The sequence below is a fragment of the Neovison vison genome, chromosome 6, assembly GCF_020171115.1.
Source record: "Neovison vison isolate M4711 chromosome 6, ASM_NN_V1, whole genome shotgun sequence".
In the NCBI taxonomy this organism is placed as follows: domain Eukaryota; kingdom Metazoa; phylum Chordata; class Mammalia; order Carnivora; family Mustelidae; genus Neogale; species Neogale vison.
The window spans coordinates 106,493,554-106,516,162 of NC_058096.1; the positions used below are offsets into that span (position 1 = coordinate 106,493,554).

The 22,609-nt window shown below is 43.4% G+C and overlaps 1 protein-coding gene and 2 non-coding genes across 5 annotated transcripts in view; all 3 read right to left on the reverse strand.

Moving 5' to 3' along the window:
- Positions 1–8,688: 8,688 nt before the first annotated feature.
- Positions 8,689–22,609, reverse strand: part of KLHL6 (kelch like family member 6) — a 77,477-nt gene continuing 63,556 nt past the window's right edge. For all 3 annotated transcript variants that reach the window (XM_044255121.1, XM_044255120.1, XM_044255119.1), the window contains 4 exons: positions 18,141–18,378; positions 12,713–12,915; positions 10,886–11,099; positions 8,689–9,546 (listed from right to left, as the gene is read on the reverse strand). In XM_044255121.1, the coding sequence (XP_044111056.1) occupies positions 9,245–9,546; positions 10,886–11,099; positions 12,713–12,915; positions 18,141–18,378 (957 nt within the window). In that variant the 3' untranslated portion in view covers positions 8,689–9,244. The remainder of the gene's footprint in view (positions 9,547–10,885; positions 11,100–12,712; positions 12,916–18,140; positions 18,379–22,609) is intronic.
- On the reverse strand, positions 12,025–12,128 carry LOC122911080. Its single transcript, XR_006385405.1, has one exon. It is a non-coding gene; the product is annotated as a small nucleolar RNA U13 (small nucleolar RNA).
- LOC122911079 lies at positions 15,370–15,473 on the reverse strand. The gene has a single exon (XR_006385404.1). It is a non-coding gene; the product is annotated as a small nucleolar RNA U13 (small nucleolar RNA).

Below are 22,609 nucleotides of genomic sequence, written 5' to 3' on the forward strand. Positions count from 1 at the left end.
AGAGCACCACCCCTTTCTAAAGAGAACATTCCTTATTCTGTTCCAGCCAGTTGTTAAGTAGAAATGTGGCCCCGTGTTGCCAATTTTCAAAAATATTGCACAGTCCGAGCCAAAGATATCGGTGGTTTTCACTGCTCAACTTCAAATGGACGTACATGGTCAAGAATGGGAGATCAATAGTGGTGGTGGCAATGGCTGCGGCGGCCCGTTCTCAGGACCCCGCCCCCGTACCTTCTTCCTGCCAGGTCACAGCTTCTGCACAAGGTGCTATAGTCCGGAAGGCCACTAAAACCCAGCCCGTATCATCACCCTCCTCGGGAGTCAGGGAGGTTGTGCCACACACTGGAACCCATTCTAATGCGCCTCATCTCCAGGCAGTTCCCACTAAGGATTCCAAACGCCTCCTGGGAAGGAGGCGATCTCTGAAGTCATCCTGAAATAATGCTTTTAGCACCTAATTTCTAGTTTGCATCTGAATTACCACACATTTTAAAGGGATTTTTTTTTAAAATAGCTTCCTGGTTTGTACTTAACCACCAAGGATTTTTATTTGTTTTTTAATGTGCTAACCACAGGCCACATTATTTTGGGCTACTGATAAGAGGTTTCCAAATATCATCATCTAAACTTCCTAGGGGAGTCACTGACTTGAAGTTCCCGTTTTCATCCCCCTTGCTCTGCCCCACCACCATCACTAGTGATCTCATGATCTGATGCCTATGGATCTGAATACTGCCATTTCTATTGATGCAGGGAATGACAGATCTTAGTTATGTGAGAGGCTTTCCCCAACCACCCCATCCCCCACCCCACCCAGCCCAGGCTCATGCAACTAGGCAGCTGGGAGAGGCAGCCCAGCCTACCTTAATGTGAGCACACAGGGCAGGATCAGAAAAACCAAGGATTTGGAAAAAGAGTTTAATGTTTGTTGCTAACACAAAACCCTTGTGTTCAGCAGATCCTAGTTCCTAACTGCCACTGGGAATGCAGCAGACTTGAATGTGAAAGCCATAGGCTTGGGTACCTAACATTTGTGAATCTTTAGCATTACTAAACTTGTCTTATGCCCTATCTTCTTACTCTGATCACACACAAAGTGCTTACAATGGCCTTGAGACTCATTATCATCGCTCAGAATTTACTCAGCTACAGAGACCTTTTTGCTGTTTCTTAAAGACACTGAGCCTCCTCCCTAAGAATCTCTGCACTGGCTATTCCCTCTACCTGGAAATGCTTCTTCCAGGCATTCAGAGGCCCTGCACTTTTTCTTCACTCAAGTTTCTCTGTAATAGTCTCTATCAGAAAGCACATCTGCTCACCCTGTTTAAAATTGCCCTGATTTTCCAGCATGTATCACTACTTGGCATTATTTATATACTTGTTTGGTCGTTGCTGATCTTTCTTTACTAGAATGGTAGCTCATGAGAGCAGTGACATTGTTTTATTTGAGGTTGTGGAGCCCCAGCACCCAGAATCCTTCCTGGCATGTAGTAGGTGCTCAATAAACATTTGCTACATTATTTCACAAGGACTAACCCCATTACTCCCTCTACCTACATCTATTTATGATTTAGTCAGAACAAAGTCTAATGTATTATTTCCTTCAGGTTTGTAGGGTGACCTTTTCTGGGATGCACTTTGATAAGGAAAAAAACAGCATTTCTGTCTAGACTGGTTTTGTCACTGTCCCAATCTCTGACTACTTCTGGCTCTGGGTCATGTTTCTGGAAAATTACACAATAGAGGCTCCCATTACTATACTTATGTTATAAAAGAATAGACTCTTACGCACAAAAATTCTGTTTGTCTAAGGTCAGAACTCATGGGTTTCTTCTGGCAGGTAGATGTTTCCCTCCAGTTTCTGTTGTGTTAAACCAAGGGTTTACAAACCTCCACTCCCCTCATCCCTACCCAGTCTTTGTCTGGGGCTGTGCCCAGAAGCCTTATATTTTTCAGGTGTGGGTTATGACTTGTGACCCACTGGCAGGTGATGAAATTAACTTAATAAATTTTGAACAGCATTTTAAGAGGAACTAGAATAGAAAATATTGAAAATGCTTCTATTTTGAAATTGTGGGATATAGTCCAAAAAGTTTGAGAGCACCACTCTGGCCTATATAAGTTGAAAGAAGTTTTAACATTATTATTCTCTTTATCTTTAGAATATTCTAGAAGGAGAGGTTATAGCACTCCTGGTCTCACAGTGGGCTTATGTTGAGTTGTAGAAAACATGCAGTCTGGGGCGCCTGGGTGGCTCAGTGGGTTAAGCCGCTGCCTTCGGCTCAGGTCATGATCTCAGGGTCCTGGGATCAAGTCCCGCATTGGGCTCTCTGCTCAGCAGGGAGCCTGCTTCCCTCTCTCTCTCTCTGCCTGCCTCTCCATCTACTTGTGATTTCTCTCTGTCAAATAAATAAATAAAATCTTTTAAAAAAAAGAAAACACACAGTCCCGTTTTTAAAAATTCTTCCACCAGCAGTACGAGTGGTAGGCACACTTATCTGTTTTATTGTCTCTGTTCCATAAAGCAAATATACCTGGGGTGCCCCAAATGGCAAAAGATCTTTGCGTGAACACTCCTTTCAAGCTCTTGCACTAACAGATGTGATCAAACCCATAACGGTTACCTAAGAATACATCCCTGGGATGAACCAGGCTTCCTTTTGTGTTTCTGTCTGGAAAAGCTCAAGAGTGTCAAAAGAACTTACCATGTGCTGTAGCCAACACCTGAGGATAGGCCCTGGACCTTCCTTTCTTAGAGCATTTACTAAAAATGGCTTACAACAGTAAATCCATCTTCTGTGCCTTTGAGATAGGTATGTACCTCCTATAGCCCAGGAGTGTCTTTCTCAAGGACCCGATAAGCCATTCCTTTGAATGTAACTACCAGGAAGTAGAGGGCCTCTACCTGCCAGTCTCTGTGGAAGGAGGGAACCCTAACTTCAACATTGCCAGCTGGCAGACACAGGAGGGCTAAGCACACTTACTGACCAATGCTTTCTGGCTTTTCACTTCCCTGCCTCTACCTCAGTGCTTACCCGTTCCCTGTCTCCTCCTCTCAGTTTTCCCTTTAGTACCTGTTCAGCTCTGCACAAAGCAGAATGGGGCTCAGTCCTTTCCTCTACTGTCAGTAGTTGCTGGATAAAATCTGTTCTGATTTAGCTGTGTGCAGCTTTGTTTATTGTTGACAGCATGTACACACACGCATGCGCAGGCACACATACGTATATCCCCACCTCCCACCTAAGGGTAACGCTGTTTCTCAAAGACAGCTGAACCCTGTCATCCTCATCACACAGAGCATTGCTTCTTTTTGTACTTATTTTCCTACAGCATCTCTAAGTCATTAGTAAAGTCTTATTCAGCTGTTCCAGCCTGGTCTGTGATGTACTTTGGGAAATTAAGAGCCATGTATAGGACTCTTTCCTTACAGGGACAAGAGTTGAGGCTATGAGATCCAACTCTCTGTCCCCACTGGGAGTTTCTCCCTCTACTGCAAACTTGGAGGAACTGGGTTAGTTTTACTAAAGGAAAAGGAAATTTTCCTTACACACATACCTATTTAAAGAATTTGTAGCCAGGGGTGCCTGGGTGGCTCAGTGAGTTAAAGCCTCTGCCTTCGGCTCGGGTCATGATCCCAGAGTCCTGGGATCGAACCCCACATCGGGCTCTCTGCTCAGCAGGGAACCTGCTTCCCCCTCTCTCTCTGCCTGCCTCTCTGCCTACTCTCTCTGTCAAATAAATAAAATCTTAAAAAAAAAAAAAAAAAGAATTTGTAGCCAGAGTCAGTCTCCTATCTCCTTTTGATTTTTCTCAAAACTTCAGAAATTAGGGGACCTAAGAGATACTATGGTGCTAGGATAGCTAGATGTCAACACAGGAAGGGTAATAAGGTTTCTACGTTTGGACACCCCAGGGGAGGCAGCAGGTTAGGGACTCAGACAGGTGACCAGAGATGAGGGCAGGCATGGGTGTCCAGGCCTGCCATGCAGGAACCAATAACAAAGGAGATATCTGAGCATGCAAGAAGAAAAATCCTTAGGAATTAGAAACAAGCATGGAAGTGAAACCAAAGTGATTAGTAATTAGGCAGGCTGATACAGGGCAGCTTGGGAGTTGGGGAGACCTGGCCCAAATTAGTTCCCAGCGCCAAGAGTCTGAATTGTGGTAGCATATAAGAACAGAAAATGAGGGGCACCTGGGTGGCTCAGTTGGTTAAGCGTCTAACTCTTGGTTTCAGCTGTGGTCATGATCTGAGGGTTGTGAGACTGTGCCCCACAATGTAGGTTTCTGCATTCAGCAGGGAGTCTGCTTGAGGTTCTCTCACCCTCCCTTTACCTCTCTTTCTGCTCTCCCCTCACTGGCACTCTCTCTCAAATAAATAAATAAAAACTTAAAAAAAAAAAGAAAGAAAAGGAAAACAGAAAATGAGGCGTGAGCCCACAGGAGGTAGAGGAGAACTGATATCCTATATAAAGGCCATATCCCCAGTGAAAAGGGGACTGGTCCAGAGGATACCACAGACTAGCAGAGACCACCGAGAGCGGCAAGAGGGATCAAGGAAAGCTGGGCAGATGCCAGGCCCTGGCCGAGCAGCCCAGGCCTCAGATTACCACTTAGACCCAGCAGGGAAACTGGAGAGCTCAGCAGTGAATTTAAGGTCAAAACCCCATCTTGGCTCACAACGGTGTGCTAGCTGTTGAGCTGTTATCCAGGATTAACTCCAGAGTACTTCCCACCAATGAGATGAGGCTATCCTTTGAGCTTTTCCATCCAGAGTCCCCAAAGTAGAGGAGCCAGGACCTCCATTTCCAGGGAGGACAGGAGAAATGGTTAAAGTTATTCATGGGACTCCACATTTCTTTAAAACCTCAGGTTTTCCCTTTCAGTGGCACAGAATCTTTGTAATGTTATCCAAAACAAACTAAACTGATGACAAGTTTTCCAGTGGCTGAAAACTACAGCTCTCCGTCTCAACTGCCAAGTTCCAAGTGCCCTGATTTGAGAAACACAGGTTGGTTAAAGCTTCAGAAAAAACACAGTGATGTTGGTAAGGTGGGGTTAATTTTTTTTTATTATTCTTTTACTTTTTAAAAGATTTTATTTATTTATTTGACAGAGACTGAGAGAGAGAGAGAGAGAAAACCCAAGCAGGGGGAGCAGTGGAGGGAGAGGGAGAAGTAGAATCCCTGCTGAGGAGGGGCCTGATGTGGGGCTCAATCCTAGAATTCTGGGATCATGACCTGAGCTGAAGGCAGATGCTTAACTGACTGAGTCACCGAGGCACAAGATTAAGTGTCAGACCAGAAATCTGAAACCTAGAAGGGGGCCTCCTGTAAGAAGGAGTACGGCAGGCAGGATGAGAGTCATACAGCTTGCAAGTGGGTTGGTAAAAGCATGCTCATAGAGACAATGAGACTTGAGGGAGGGAAAAGCTGTCTACTTTTTGCCATTTTCTAGACCACTTCTAATCAATTCTAGCTTATGACTTTACTGAAACCCTGCTGAACCAGCAGAAATGTCTTAAATTCCCACCTCTTAAATTAATTTCTATTCAGATACTACTTACTCATATTAACTAAAACAAGCAAAAAAAATTTCACCTAGTAATTGTGTACAACATTCTTATCTATTCCACACATTATTGAATAAATACAAAATTTATTTGTATATTTATGTATAAACAATATCCTTAGTTTGATAGTTTAAGAAAATACAAATTCACGTAGCCAAAATGCTGGAATGATTTGGTCAAGTTAGCATTGACATTTTTACCTATAAATACGAAATTGGTCAAAATTGGTTTTGCAAGAGCCGCATCTGAGATATTTGTGGATTTCCATGAAGTTTGACTCTTCAGATTCTGAGATCTAATACAACACTCAAATCAGATACTAAGGGAAAAAATGATTTTGCAATCCCAAGGACCTTATATAAGAAATTCCAGTGGTATCTACTCACTTTGAAAATTCTGAGTACTTTTCTTATTCAAATCAAGTAGGATTCATAAATGACAACAGTACCTCAAGTGCTTTTATAAATAGCAAAGCTATAGTTTCACAGCTAAGCAAACTATATTTCTATTTCCCTGAGAGCAGTTTGAGTTCAAGGGCAGTGTGTGAGCATGTGTGTTTCCTGAAGCCACTGATGGCAGAATGTGGTGAAGGCTAAGAAGAGGACATTTATCTGTGGATGTTCAGGTGAGCTTAGCTCCCTGTCCATTTCATATCAGCTTTGGCAACCAGGGTCCTTTAACCTCTCTGACAGTTTCCATCCCATCACAGCCTCTGGGCCTCATTTTCTTTAGGTCCAGTAAAATAGGAGACCCAGCCAGGCAGCTCAGAGACCCCCGCCCCAACAAGTGGGTCTGGCTGCCAGTCCTGTTCTTGTGCCTCTCTTCTCCTGGAACCCACTTGCCTGAACTAGCTGTTCCTTATCTCTTTTGCCTTTGAGAATGGAGCCATGCTCACAAAATCTAGAGACTACGGTATCATTTTCTAGAACTGTATCCTTAAACTTGACTTCCTCTTTCTCCTCCTAGCTCATCCTCTTCCTCCTGGCCAGCGAGGTCCCTCACACAACTTGCTTGCAGATCCAGTCTGCTGGGACAAGAGGAGCCCCTTGCTCTGCCTCAGTCCTTGGAGCCCTTTGCCTCTAGCTCATCTGGCACCCACCTGCCTCTTCCCCCTGCTGGTGGGATGGGTTATGACAGTTACACAAACAAAATTTTTTGATTGATTGTTCATCTGCAAATGGAAATTAGATTTTAAGAGCCTCCATCCGGGCTGGCGCCTAGAAGCTTAAATCCCAATATGCTTAGCAAGTTTCACCAAATTACTTGAACTCTTTTCTTTCTCTAAAAGCTGCTGACTGGCAGCTTTAAGTACAGAACTCTGCACCATCTTAACAGGTGTGACTGTCTGCCAACCCATGCCATTGTTGAGAATCTCTATTTCTTAAGGGTCAGGCACCTGAGATTTTACAAGTCACCTGCATATCTGATGACACAAAAATCACATAGAATCCTTCCCTTGCCTTCATTTAAATATTCTGAACTAGTCCTGATACTTGGGTCCTGCAGTGAGAACCAGATTTATAACACAGAGATCCTAAATCCCTTTCCCAGAGTAGGGATGATTCACCGATGAGCGCAAAATTTGCTGATTGTTCTTATCAAAGGACTGCCATGACAAGGAACACTCTCTTTCTGAGGGGAGCTCTCTGCATATGCCACTGATGTTGTCATTGGATATCCATCTTGGAAGTTCTTTCCTGAAACGGTCTTGGGAAAATGATTTCTCCTGTAGCTCATAGATGGTTTCTGAAGGCGATCTCAAAGAAAGCCAAATATATAAGCAATGGCCACATCACTGGCCCAAGAACACAGCTTTCTAAGATGCCCCTGGGAGGGCAATAAAGACATGGATGTAACCTCATAACTTCATATACATCTCATTTTTCTCTAACTTGATGAAAAGAAAAAATATAATGTTGACTAGTGACCTGTTTACTGGTTTACTGAGTGTTTCTTGGTCGGGGAGAATTTGTCTTATTCATTGGTGTCCCCAAGTCTTGACAAACAGAATGAACTCCTTGAATATTTGCTAAATGGAACTAGATTAAATTGTTTCAGTTAAAATCTTCATTAAGGTTATTAGTGCTTATGAGTAAGTACACCACTTACTGTAATGTGTTCTATACTTCCACAAATATGTATTTTCCCATCCTGCTTTTCAGAGCAGGGAGCTGAACCTAACCTGACCCCAAGGCACAGAATTTTTCACACACCAACAAGCATTTATATTTATCCCCAGTGACATAAGTATACATAGAAATCTCATTTGTAATGTTCCAAGTCTTTTTTTTCAGCTTTGAACTTTAGCTTCTAACCACAACTTTTCTATGAAAATTCAACTATCAACTCTAATACCTCTAACTTCCCAAACTATTCAGAAGTACGAGCACAGTCTGCCACATCTGACATGAAATAAAACTCTGTAAAAAGATCTGAAATCGTATGATGAAAATAAAACACATTGGGTAATGCAGTTACTATGTTGTTACCATGGTTGTTGCTTTTTAAGTACAGCACATGAAACAGGATCTCTTGATCTGTTTCCCCAGTTTGGAGATTAGAATGAATTTCCAGTGAGCTCATCTGAAAGCTCTATCTCTTAGAGTAGACAGAGTCCATTCTTTGTGACCAAATTGTGCCAGACTGATCCAAAACCCAAACAGAAGGGCTTCAAAGGATCCTGAAAACTAAGGTTCCAGGAAGATGGGGACTCGGGGACATGGACTCAAATCTCAGTCTAAAAGGCAGAAAGTATATCGTTCAAGAAGAGTCAGTCATTCCTGCAGTGGCGAGCAGGGAGGTAATTTTTATATTTTAAAAAAATAGTAATCTGAGTCTCTGGAAAACCCTTTCTACACTGCAATATAGGTGTTGGGCATGAAGAGGCAAGGGCACTGGCCTGTGCTGAAGGTACAATTCTGTCTGGCAAGGACAGTTCTGGTCTGAATGTACCTCTGTGATCCGAAGAAATAGAGGTTTTGATGGGGGAATTTTTATCTCTTTCTAAGCATATAGGTCTTCCCAGAGCCATTTCCCAGTCCGGTTAGATAGAACAACATACAAGACACTCTTGACAAGGAGCCGAAGACTCTCATAGAAGAAAAAAAGAAAAGGGCGGGGGGAGAAACAACTTTATTTCCTTGCCTTTCTGAGTGAATCCTTTTAGCAAACTTGTCAGAACAAAAAATGAACCAGTTTTTGTTTTGTTTCCTACTCGGAGATAGACAACATGACAGAACGCCACTGACCTTGCAATGGAAAGAGCTGGGTTTAGATTCCTGGCTTAGCTACTTATAATAAGTGTCACCAGGGGCAAAGAACTTAGCCTCTCAGAAACTCAGTTTCCTCAGCTGTAAAACTGAAGTGATCATACCCAGTCACCAGGTCGTTATGATGGTTAAATGAATTGATACACACAAGTGCCTAGCACAGAACCTGGCATGGGACAGGTGTGTCCTGAATGTTAAGTAGTCTTCTTCTTTCCTCCTGAGGTAGGTCACACAAACATTCCTGGCTGGTCTTGAGTGTCCTAAAGCTGTGACTTCCAAGGAGCCCCCATGGGGAGCCCAGGTGTAGGGCCCATAGCTCAAGGCCAACCTGCTGTCTTTAGTGGCATGAACCCGGGCAACAGGTACAGAGGGTGATCTCCCGGCACCTGGTGCCCTTGCCCAGTCACACTGACACGGCTCCTGGCACGATCCTCCGGATGTGGGTGTAAGACTTCCTGATGGTGACGCTGCCATGGTGCGACACCCCCCGGGGCAGGACACACTCTTCTGTCAGTTTCTGGGCCTCAGGGTCCCAACACAGCACAGTGGCAATGACCTCGTTCTTCTCGTCCCTTCCCCCGGTGATGTAGAGCCTGTTGTTGCAGGGCGCGATGCCGCAGCTGGCCCTCTCATGGCTGAGCTGGGTCACCAGGCACCAGCTGTCCTCCAGGGGGCTGTAGGCGTACAATGCTCTCATGGCCCCTCCTGAAGAGGAAGGGAAATACAGTGGGCATCTCACTGTTCTGGTTTTCTTCCCCTTTACCCACAAAAATCCCACTTCTGCTCAGTAAAATCTACCATCTTGCCAATAGAAAGGGTAGATTCATGGCTCTCCAGAAAGGTTGAATGGGTAGAAGGGGCAGTAAGTCTCATGCTGGCAACCCTTCAAAGAGCCCTTTAAACTCTGCGGTCAGGTGCTAATCAGGTGTTAAACAACAATTGGTTTCACACGGTGCCAAAATGTACCCTAAGACTTCTGTACCCTAGAAGAAATACCATCTTGTTCATTGGGTGCACTCAGCTCGTCATCCCAGCTCTGCCACGTTTTTATTGTAACGATAATCCCTGAGACCAAGGTGATTTTAAGACACCAAAAGGACCATGAGCATAAAGCACCTGCAGAAGGCCTAGTGCATAGAAGCTATCAACACATGACCATGACTAGAGGAGGTGGCATCTCTCTGTAGACTGAGCGTGACCTGGCACACCAGTCCGAGTCACCATCTTAAGATGAGCTTTGAAGTCATGAGACTGACCATACAGATACAGGAAACCTGAAGCAAAGGCGAGAAGAGCTTTTTCCTTAATCTCTTCCTGTATTTTGTCTCCAGGAAGCCTTCTCTGATTAGCTCTTATTTGCTGAAGTTACATATTTTTGGCATCTCCTTACATCAGTTACTCTCAGTCGTGGCTGCACAGGAAAAATCACTTGCACATTCAAAACACCTTGCTCTGCTGGCCAGCGTCCTCCCTCTCATTCTGATATCATTGGTCTGGGGTAAGCTCCAGCAATGCATATTTCTGTAAAAAGCTCCCCAGGTGATTCTCATGAATAGTCAGGATTGAGATCCATCATCCTTAACAATTACATGCCTACTGTGGTCTGACCAGCCAGGCTTTCCTCTTGGCTAAGTGCAACTTGTCAGAGCTCCCAAAGTAAGTAGAAAGGGTAAAATTCCCATAAACACAAAATAAGAAATGATGATAGCTACCATTTATCGGTCACTTATCATATATACTGTGCACATTTCAGTATCTGTACATTTGCTAATGTTTACAATACACTTTGTTCCTGTAGCAGCTTCTGGCTCCTCCAATGGATCCCACTGTCAGTCTGCTTTGTATGTCCTCTAAAAGTGAGCTGTTTCTGCATCCAAGACTGGAAGGTAAATTCCACCAAGACCTGGACCAATCTGGTCTTTTCTTTTTTTTCAACCTCACCCACATCACCCAGGAATCTGAGTTCCCAGGAAGACCTCATCTGATCTCCCTGCGAGGCTGCATGGGTGGGCTCAGATAAATAAGATGCCATTCATTCACTTACCAACAACATAGATGCGGTCCCGGAAACTGACTGCATTGATGCATTTAGCCTCCACTGGCATGGATGACTTTAAACTCCATTTATTAGTTGAGGGGTCATAACACTGAGTCTTGTCTGTGGCCAATTTCCCATTGGGTCCTCCCCCAATCACATAGAGCTTCTTCTTATGGCTCGTAGCTGCGAAGGAACTGACGTGGACAAGAAGGGGCGCAGCCTGCAGAGGCACAGGGCACCAGGAAAAGCTGTCAGTCACACAGCTACCGACTGCTCCCAGATTGCTGCAGTGGCTCACAGGACACAGGCCAGGAGCTAAGGGACACAAGTCTGCGTGTGCATCCTCTGCCTGAGGTCACAAGGCCTTTGGGCTTGACTCCCTCTGAGATGCAGAGAGGTCAAAGCATGCATTTACCACCCTCCCTGAAAGCTCAGGGTGGGCTAGAACAGGCTGAGTTTCTTCCAAACTCCAGCTATCAGGTGAGGAAAGGTGTACATGGGAATAAGTGTTTATACAGATGAAACCAGCCAATGTTGGAAGAAAATGCTTTCTCAAACATGCATATTTATATTCATTCATGTGTTCCTTCATTCAAAAAATATTCACTGAGTGCCTCCTATGTGCCCGGCATTGTCCTTATTGCTTCTATCTAGGATAAAAAGCTAGTATAAGGGTTTCAGGTGGTCATAGGTAAGCAGACTCCCACTCTGGGGCAAAATGAAGATTTGGGGTTTAAGCCATACTTGTGCTCCCACCCTGTGAACCCCACAGCACTTAAGGGGACTTCCCAGAGCCTGTTAACCACGGACATGGCCCTCATTAGTCATGGTGCAACTCTGTAACAGGACTTAAACAGCTGAGCAGATCTGGGGCACACCCCCATAAATTAAGGGCTATACAGCAGTTTTCAGGTTGACAGATCTTGGCTGGATGCCATGATGACCTGGCTACCTTTGCTTGTGCCCCTAATGACCAGATTTTACACTCCCCCAATGTGGAATATATTCTGACATATGATCTAATAAGGAGAAAGAAAATTTGAAATTGGGCATAACCTGAAAATACAGGAAGTGAGAGCGTATTATTATTACTATTGTAAAGACACTTAACTTGAGATCTTCTCTCTTGACAAGTTTTTTTTCCACATGAGATGGGTAACATGCCAAGGTCATAAAAAAGTTTGAGGGAGGCACATGTCACACAACAGTGTGAACATGCAATCATCACACTTATGAACTACAAAAGGATCACTCTTAAAACATTTTTAAGCATAAACTGCAGTACCATTATCTGTAGCAGACCACCTGCTCATTCACCTTGTGTAACTGAAACTCTATGCCCATTAACTAGCAATGATATACACCTGAGATTGAATAGCTTAAGTCCTATAAGCAGCATGTAAATTGTTCACCAATAGGCAAATAAATAAGGGCTAAGCTCTAAACACTACCAAATCACTCCGACTCAGTAAACAGTGTATTAAAAGCATCCCTGTATGCCCACTGTGGAGACAACAAGGGCAGATGGCATTTGGGGAGACAGCAACTCTGAGCTAAGACATGCCAACTGAGTTTAGGACCAAGTCTCCCCCTCTACATCTGGGGTTCTTGTCCACACAGAGCTTCCCCACCTGGAAGGAAGTTGTTTCTGTGACCTGATCAGCAATGCTGAAGCAAAAGCTCCTTTTAGGAGAGAAACTCAGAGCCACCAACAATGTTCTCAGTGGGAGCAGAGAGATCAGAAAGCCATATGCCTACATGAGCATATACTTCTTTTTTTTAAAGCTTTGAAATAGTAATACAAAGTCACTTATAGAAATAAATCTCCTATACCTCTGACCAGCAGTTATGGAAGGGGTCGTAAGTCTCCACATTGTTGATCCTCTGCAAGCCATCAAAACCTCCAATCACATAGACCTTGCCACCTAACACCACCATTTTATGCCTCCAGCGGCCTATATTCAAATACTCAATTTGAATCCATTTGTTGATTGAAGAATTATATTTCCAAACATCATGTTGTGTTTCTTTGCCACCTAGAAGAGAAATAGAGCATTTAAGAAACCACTAGATGTGTCAGAAATACAGCTTCCTCCTTAAGAAAATGATCTGGATCAGGAGACAGAGCCAACACAGTGGAATAGAGAGAGCCAGTATGAGGCTGGGGTGAATTGTGTACCAGACTGTGTCATGTGTCACCTCTGTGCTTTGAGTTCAGAGAAGAAGTGGCTGAATGAGTTGGGTCCAGAGAAGTCTTCAGGGAAGTGGCATCAAATCCACATAGGTGGGTAAGGGCCAGCAGGTGCCTGGACTCCATGTCTGTGCAGTCAAGGGGCAGGAAGTAAGGCAGGTCAGGTGAGGTTGGACTTTTGCCAGTAGGGACTGTAGGGCCTTGACCAGCTGCTAAATTAGAAGGCACCTTAAGTTTTGTTTGCTTACTTATTTAGACAAATACAAACCTGGAAAAATCACCAAGAAATCTTACAAAATTGTCTCAGTTCAAATTTCTGATCTACACCAAAAAAAAAAAAAAAAAAAGTGGGATTTGTCCTATTGTGAAATAATTTTTATTATAAAAGAATGAGATGCTCACAATAGGTAATTTGAGAATGAGCTGGTAAATATTTTCTTTAAGACCACTCTCCTTAATAAACTGAAAATACGTAATTCAGTTAGGGTGAGAGATCAAGACAAAGGGGAACTGACTCTTTTGGTGACTTTAGTATTCTATCAGCTTTGTCTTTCCATTCCTTATCAGCACAGAGTACCACCAACTCCTCAAAGCAAAGATGTACTTTTCAGACTTATAAATGTGCACTAGTGGGGCAATACGTATCCCTCATGATGTTCTGTGTCCTGGGTAAGTGTTTCTACAGGGTAGAGCACAGAAGTGAGACTTCTAAGTCAAGAGCACACACTCTGAATTTTTATAGGTGTTGCCAAAGAGCCTTGCACAGCTGTCCTGGTTGACCTATCCCTCTCCTATCCACGACATATATTAAGAGCATTTTTGTTTGTTTGTTTGTTTTATTGTATATGCTGATGAAGAAAAGTAATGTCATAGTTTGGTTTTTCCTGGCTGCTCAGGAGACCAAGCTTCTTCCTCTTCCATGAATTTTTTTGTTCATATAGTTTAGCCATTTTTCCTTGGGTTGTACACCTTTTAGAGGTCTCTATTCAAAACACTGTGTATGACATTGATCCCATTAAGGTAGTGTCAAAAGTTATAAAAGAGGGGCGCCTGGGTGGCTCCATTGGTTAAGAGTCCGACTCTTGACTTTTGACTCAGGTCATGGCCTAAGGATCATAGGGCAGAGCTCTGCATTGGGTTCCACACTCAGCGAGAGATCTGCTTGAGATTCTCTCTCTCTTCCCCTCCCCACTCACACATGAACATGCACACACTCTCTCTCAAATAAATAAAATCTTTTTAAAAAGAGTTATAAAATAACTATATGCTTTCAAAGAAATGTATGTGCACTATATTGAAAAGAAGAAAAGTTTATGATTTCTACTGCAAGATGTAAAGGAAGATCTGACTAAGTGGGAAGCATATCATGTGCATAGATGAGAAGACAGGTTATTGCAAAAATGTCAACCATCCCTGAGTTAATTGATGCATTCAGTACCTTCAGAACTTTTCAGGGAACTTGAAGAGATCATTCTAAATTTCATTTGGAAGAGTAAATTTGGAATAATTTCTAAGAAACTTTGGAAAAAGAATGAATAAGAAGGCTTTTGTAGCAAATACCAAAATATACTAAAAAGCTATGATAATGAAACACTGTGGTATTGGCATAAGATGAGACAAACTGACCAATGAAAAACAAGAGTACAGAAGAGATTGAAAGATATAAGGATCATTAAATAAATTGTAGTAGAACAATTGGCTATTTGGAGAAAAATTAAATTAGATCCTTCTTTCACATTATGGTGAAAATAAAATTCAAAAGTAAATGGTTTTATAAAAATAACTGGAGAGTATATAGAAGATGTTGATGATCTTGGGGTGGGGAGGGGCTTTCTAAGCATGACATGAATGAAACATAGGAAAGAAAGTTACTACATACAATATAAATCAAAGTTAAAAGAAAATCATAGTCTAGGGGAAACTATTCGCAATACAAACAGCAAAGGATATATAGTAAGAGCTCCAAAAAATTAACAAAAAGGCAAACTACCAATAAAAAGACAAAGGGTAGGAAGAGATAATTTAAAAAAAAATAAAGTATTAGCTAAAAAAAAAATAAAGTGTTAGCTAATAAATATATGAAAATGTGCTACCATCATTAATGAATTAATTATTGAATTAATGAATTAAATATTCTAGGCTATTAAAAATGTAAGTCAATAATAAAAATTGTTAGTAAGGATGTAGAAAATGCACACTGTTCAACATTGGTTGAACTGTAAATTGTTACAACCTTCCTGGAGCACAATTTAACAATATCTACAAAAATTCTAAATTGATATATCTTTTTTTTTTTTCACGCCAGATGGGTAATGTGCCATGGTTGTAGAAAGGTTTAAGGGAAGCACATGTCACACAATAGCATGAACACCCAATCATGACGCTTACGAACTACAAAAGGATCCCTAAATTGACATATTTTATGACCATCTCCAGGAATCTCTCCAAACAGCAGCACAAGTTCTTAAATATATGTGTATTAAAATACCCATTGTGGGGCACCTGTGTGGCTCAATTGGTTGAGTACCTGACTCTTGATTTTGGTTCGGGTCATGATCTCCAAGTCATGGGTTTGAGCCTTGTGTGGGGCTCTGTGCTCAGTGTGAAGTCTGCTTGTCCCTCTCCCTCTTTCTCTGTTCTTCCCCCGGACCTCTAAAATATATAAATAAAATCCTTGAAATAATAAAATAAAACGCCTATTGCAGTATTTTTTTTCCAGTGGGAAAATAAAAGCTAAAAAAATTGTTTCATTTATTCAATAGACTTAATCCATAATTAAGAGTCATTATATTGATATGTAATTATGCCCAAAATAAATCATTAATTGAAGTACAAGTTTCTGTGATTTAACTGTGTGTAACAAGCATGCCTTCATGCACTGCTTGTATCATTTTTCAATAGACAACAACAAATCTAAGTAAAGGAAAGGACAAACTGTAGAATATAACGTGTGTAGCATATGTGACATAGACTATGATTGCCAAACCTGTCTTTTCCCCCTGTGCACGCAGCTAAAATACATTTCCTAGACGCCCTCCATGGGGACTGGTGGTACAGCAGGGAATGTGGCTAGTCCTTGTCCATAGAATGTAAGCACATTGATGCCTCCCATCCAGGCCAAGGCTGTTATGAGCAGGTATGCTTTCTCAACTTGTTCAGTATCTCCCTCTTCCTGAATTCCATTAACCTTGAAGGCCACGTATGGAAAACAGTAGCATCATCAGATGGAAAAAGGCTAGGTCTCTGAATGACTGAGTGAAGCAGGTCCACTCTCCCCACATACTATTGCAATAATTCATTGAGATTTAGCATTTGTGACAGCAACTAGCATTAGCTTACTCTAAACCAATATAAAATTATTTTTGTAAAAAAGCTAAAGCATGGGGGTGCCTGGGTGGCTCAGTGGGTTAAGCCTCTGACTTCGGCTCAGGTCATGGTCTCAGGGTCCTGGGATCGAGCCCCACATTGGGCTCTCTGCTCAGCAGGGAGCCTGCTTCCTTTCCTCTCTCTCTCTCTCTGCCTGCTTCTCTGCCTACTTGTGATCTCTGTCTGTCAAATAAATAAATAAATAAAAATCTTTAATTTAAAAAATGTTAAAACATGTAAGATGGTAATGGCACAGAGAAACTGGCATATTTTACTTTATACTCTCTATATTATTTGAATCTTCAACAGCAATCAAAAAATATTTCTATAGTGGGGCACCTGGGTGGCTCAGATGGTTAAGCCTCTGCCTTTGGCTCAGGTCATGATCCCAGGGTCCTGAGATCGAGTCCTGCATCTGGCTCCCTGCTCAGCGGGGAGCATGCTTCTCCCTCTACCTCTGCTGCTCCCTTGCTTGTGCATTCTCTCTCTCTCTCTCTCTCTCTTTCTCTGTGTCAAATAAGTAAGTAAGATCTTTAAAAAATTATTTCTACAAGATAAACAAAAGTTATCACGTAATCTATGACATTAACATTCCCAGGGAAGAACTGATGTGACTTTTATTTTGGAGTTTGGACTCTGTATTTGGTTCTGGGAAGAAGCTCTTCCCCAAACAAATACAGATTAGAGAAAGCCACCAAGAGAGGACAAGGGATGCTTGTCTCTTCCCCAGGAGCCCCAAGAAGAGCTGGGGAGAGCATGGGACTCAGAGAACCTGGGTTGAGACCCTGCCTGATATTTACCAGTGTGTGACCTGTCTTCAGATGCATTCCATAATCCTTCAGAGCCTGCATTTTCTCCATTTGTAAACTGGAGATTAAAATCACCTACCTTAGAGAGTTGATGTGAGAGGAAAATGATTAAATACCACCAAAGTGTAAATTCACCTACTGTGCTGTAAAGATGATAGAGACTTTTTCACTTAATAAATATATATTAAGCATTTACTAGTAGCCAGGTGCAGGGCTAGGTACTGGCAATACAGTATTGACTCTCCTGGAATTCGAGGACTAATTGGAGTCAGGCGCAGTATAATAGTAAATAAGCAAGTAACTTAGAAGTGAGAAATGACAAAGTATTGTGTGCTACTGGAGCACCTAAAAGTACAACTTGAGGCACCTGGGTGACTCAGCCAGTTAAGTGTCGCCATCGATCTGTTGGAAGCCTGTTTCTCCCTCTCCCATTCCCCCTGCTTGAGTTTCCTCTCTCACTGCGTGTCTCTCTGTCAAATAAACACATTTTTTAAAAATCCTTAAAAGTATAACAATAAATTTGAGGTGAGGTTCAGGTTTGGGGAGAACAGCAGACATTTTTATTCATTACCCAGTGCCCAGCTCAGTGTCATACACCTCTAGCAAATACCAAATAAGCTCTAGTATCACTTTCCTTCTTCCTTTCTATGAAGGACCGGACCTGTCTGCTGCTTCCCCAGATCCTAGTACAACTGCTCACAGGTTAGTCTCCATTAAGTAAGAATGTGCTTTCCAGGATAAGATCACCTAAGCTCCTGGTTTCCATGTGCTGACCCTGTCAGAGCTAGATCATCACCATTCATAGTAATCCTTCTAAGTCTGCTGCCTGGCTTCCACTCAGAAAATATATAGTGCCCCTGGGGACTTGCTTTGGCATCACTTGGCTCCTGCTTACCTGAGATGTAGACCTCATTTTTTAATGTCACGCATGCAAACTCCACCCACTTCTTATTCTCACTGTCCAGCTCATGCTCTGTCATGGGGAGTTTGGCCACCTCCAGGCGGCTGCGCCGCAGGGGGTCCAGGCAGGTAACCTCCGCCACAAACCGTTCATCCTTCGTGCAGCCACCAATGATCATGAATACCTCGGACTGAAACTCATGCATCCTGGGCTTGGTGCGCTCCGAAATGATCTGGAAAACCAATGGGAGTACGTAAAGGCAGGATGACACAGAGGTTCAGAGCCCAGGCTATGGAGCCAGACTGAGCAGAGCCCAGTTCCCAACTCTGCCACCATGTGACCTCACCTTGAGCCTCAGCTCCATCATCTGTGTAATGGGGACTTGAGTCATAATTACCTCATAGGTCTGTGGTGAGGATGAAATGGTATCACATATGCAGTGTGCCTGGCCTAGAAGGGGCCCAGTATATATTAAATACTCAACAAAGGTTACCTATTGTTGCTTTTGCTGCTATCTTAAGAAGTCCAGGTCCATTTACCATCAAATATACTTCAACCTTCCTGCCCAGTCTGAAGGTTTGAACCCTGGAATTTCATTTCTGGCCACCTTCCCCCACTCCCGGTTTCAATTTCTTAATGATATCCCAGACTTTGCTCACCACCAGACCTCTTCTGAAAGAGAAGTCCTGATGGTAGGCATACAAGAGCACTTGGAGACTTAGGGGAAAAGTCTCAAATAGGAGCATGGTGTGGCCAGACGTTGGAGGGCTGGGTCCCAACATCAAAGATATGACCTTTCAGAGCCCTGAACAAGCAAAAAACAAAAACAATAAACACGACACCACAGATATTTGAACCCAGCTGAAAGAACAGAGGTTTGAAAGTCAAATACACCAGAGTTTCACCAGTCCTGGTTTCACCACCTGTGGCAATGTGACCTTGGAGAAGCAACACAATCTCCGCAAGTGCCTGAGATCACTTCTGTGTCACCAAGTCATTGTGAGCATTCATGAGGTTGTGATGTAGAGGGATGAGCGGAGCACCTGGCATGGGCACAGCCCTTAACAGTCGTGGCAGAAGGAGCAGCTAGAGAGGTCATATCAGCATTACTGGGGAAAAGGGAGAGCTGCCCTCTTCCTGGTTCCATCCATCCCCTGGGCTCAGTGGGGCAGGTTCGGCAAGTGGGCTAAGAGGAGATGGAAAGGTAGCACCCATTTCTCAATGACCAAAGCAGCCTGCAAGGTCAGGCTGACCTCACACAGGCTATGACACTTCAATTTTGACACCCCACAGGTGTGACAAACAGGTTACAGTAGCAAAAACTGCCCCCTCAAGTGGCGAACTTGAGGTTCAATGGTCACAAATAAGCAGACCAAAGCAAGAGACTTTGGTTTTCTGTACCAAAGAGTCAGATACAGTAAATTTTTCATACTCAACTCATGGCCATGAAGTGTGTCTCAGGGCTCTCCTTTGGAGGTCAGCAGAAAGAAGTGAGGGAGGGCAATGGGTAGAATCGGAGGGCATTGACAGTGGAGGAGACAGCTGGGATAAGGGTGGGAGGGGTGGTCCTGGGAATTCGGAGTCACTGTGAGAAATCAAGCTGGCAGGACAGGATCTGAGCAATGAGCCGGCACCAAAGACAAATTTTGCCACTCTGTCATTTTCTTTCCCACTATCTGCCCTGCTTCATGTCCCTAAATCTCCCCTCCCCACAGCTGAGATGCAACTCCAGCACCAATCTGGTCCTTTCAAAAGAATTAGAAACTGCGGAGCAATGCTTAGATGATAGCACTAGCTTCCCAGAATTGCTCCCTGTATGACCTTTATTCCAGTTCTGAAAGCCAGACCTCGGCCTTCCTCTGAAGGCCCCGTCTTCTTCACAGTGGCTGCTCTCTTGCCTCAATAGCCTATTGGCCTGTAGGGGACTGGACTAGCTGTGATCTTACTCCTGATTCCTAGCCTGGGACCCTATTCCTAAGTCCTAGGCTGTGGAAGACTGCTCTCATTGACTGAAAACTCTGCATTCCTGCTATCTGGATCCTCCCATAATATTTGTCCTTGATTTCCCATACCACTTCCCCATCCACCTACCCTTTAAGTCACAGGCATTTTTTGTAATGTCCCTTGGTCCTTTCTTCCAAGAAGTCATTCTTGACTTTCTACACATGTTCCCACAGTCCTGAATTCCCCTATCACAACACTTTTCCTACTTCTTTGTAATTTACTATAAGGTCCCCTGATGGCAGAAACAGCCCTTATTCTCCAATAGATCCTCAGCATCAAGAACAGTGCTTGGAGGTTGTGGGATTCTATGAACACTCGTTGAATGAATGAATGAATGAATGAATGAGTTAGGTAACCCAGGACCCAATACAGACTTTTTTCCAGTCTAGATCACCATTGTAACCAGCTTCCACAGTGGCACCCAGCAATCCCCACCTCAGGGTATTTACATCTTATGCTGTTCCCCCGACATTGTTCCAGGGTTGGCCTCTATGCCAGCAGAATACAGCAGAGGTGATGATTTACCAGTGCTAAAACTAGGTTTTAAAAAGCACTACAGCTTTCAGGGTGCCTGGGTGGCTCAGTGGGTTAATGCCTCTGCCTTCAGCTTGGTTTGTGATCCCAGGGTCCTGGGACTGAGCCCCGCATCGGGTTCTCTCTTCAGCAGGGAGCCTTCTTCCTCCTCTCTCTCTCCCTGCTTCTATGCCTATTGTGATCTCTGTCAAATAAATAAATAAAATCTTTAAAAAAAAATAAAAAGCACTACTGCTTTCATCTTGATGGATCTCACAGTCTTTCTGGGACCATTTTCTCTGGAAAAGCCAGCTGCTGTGGAGAGGCCCACACGGTAAGAAACTGAGGCTTTCAGCCAACAGCCAGCAAGGAACTGACACCTGTCAACCATCCTGTGAGTGAGCCTGGAATTTGATCCTCCAACCCTGTTTGAGCTTTGAGATGACTGTAGCCTCTGCCAACAGCTTGACTACAGCTTCATGAGAGACTCTAGGCCAGAACCGCCCAAATAAACCATGCCTAGATTCCTGTAAGCTGTGAGAGAATAAATGTTTATTGCCTTAAAGTTTGGGGACAATTTGTTACACAACAATAGATAACTAATACAACCATCTAGTTGATGGCATTGTTAGGTATTAAAGACCCACCTCATCACAGGGCACCACAGAACTCGTAAGTGGTGGCACTATTATCAAAGTGTAACTTCAGCTACATTTGACAAAATATTAACCCCAAAGGCATCATGACAAGGCCAGTCTTGAAGTCAGAGATGTGCAAGTTTGTTGCAGACACACAGAAGGGTTTGCCAGTGAATCACATGCAACAATGAGGCCTAACTAGTTTCTTTTCAGATTGTTAAAAATAGAACAGTTGCACCTTGCTGACTCTTCATTAACAAGGCCTATACTAGGGGACCAGCAGAAGAGACCATGTCGCTTTAACAAAGCTGTCCTCAGGGGTGAACCTCTGCCTCACTCAGGAGCGAGAGACACCACACATGCCAGAGCAGCTTTGGGTATAAATCAAGGTGGTCACTAGATATTTAGGAGGCAATGAAATAAAGGGGAAACTATCTCTGCCCCCAAAGACTTCTCTCTATGAAAGTACTAGCTACCACTCCTAAATCGAATGCAGATTGACATCTGCTTTAGGGTTCTAAAAGATCCCACTGTTTTCCACCTCCCCAAACTTAGAGGAGGAATAAGGTTAAAAGGGAGAGATGATGATAGGACAAGAAGAGCTGAAGTTTGGAAAAGGAAGGTTAAGGGGATAACTGTGTTCAAAGAGCAGCCTCCAGACTTAGACCACTATTATCAGGAGGAAACCCAGGATTATTCAAGTAGTGAGCAGACAGGGAGTTTCAAGGAATGAACTGGCAATTGACACCCCAATTCAAAGATCACAATGGTTGGTTGGTTCAGTTACCCAGACTGTAAAACAGGAAAGAGAAAGTGCCCTGAGGTGGATTTGGGAAAAAGCAGTAACCCTTGGACACAATGAAAAGAGAAATCTGGGATGCCTGGGTAGAGAAATCTGGGATGCCTGGGTAGCTCAGTAAGTAAAACATCTGCCTTTGGCTCCGGTCATGATCCCAGGATGCTGGGATCCTGCCTACATCAGGCTCCTTGCTAAGCAGGGAGCCTGCTGCTCCCTCTGCCTGCTTTGCCTGCTCTGCCTGCCACTCCCCCTGCTTGTGCTCTCTCTCTCTCTCTGACAAATAAACAAAATCTTTAAAAAAAAAAAAAGAAAGAAAGAAAAGAGAAATCCTAGATTTAGAAAGAGAAAATGCCTGGTTGTGAGAGATAGTGCACCATAAAGGAATTGCAAAAGAATGTGAATAGTCTCATTTGTGGGGCCTTAGCCATGCACCAGACACTGTGCTAACCACATCTCATTCATTATCCTATTTAATTCTCACTGTATCAGTTGGTAGGCATTATTGTCTC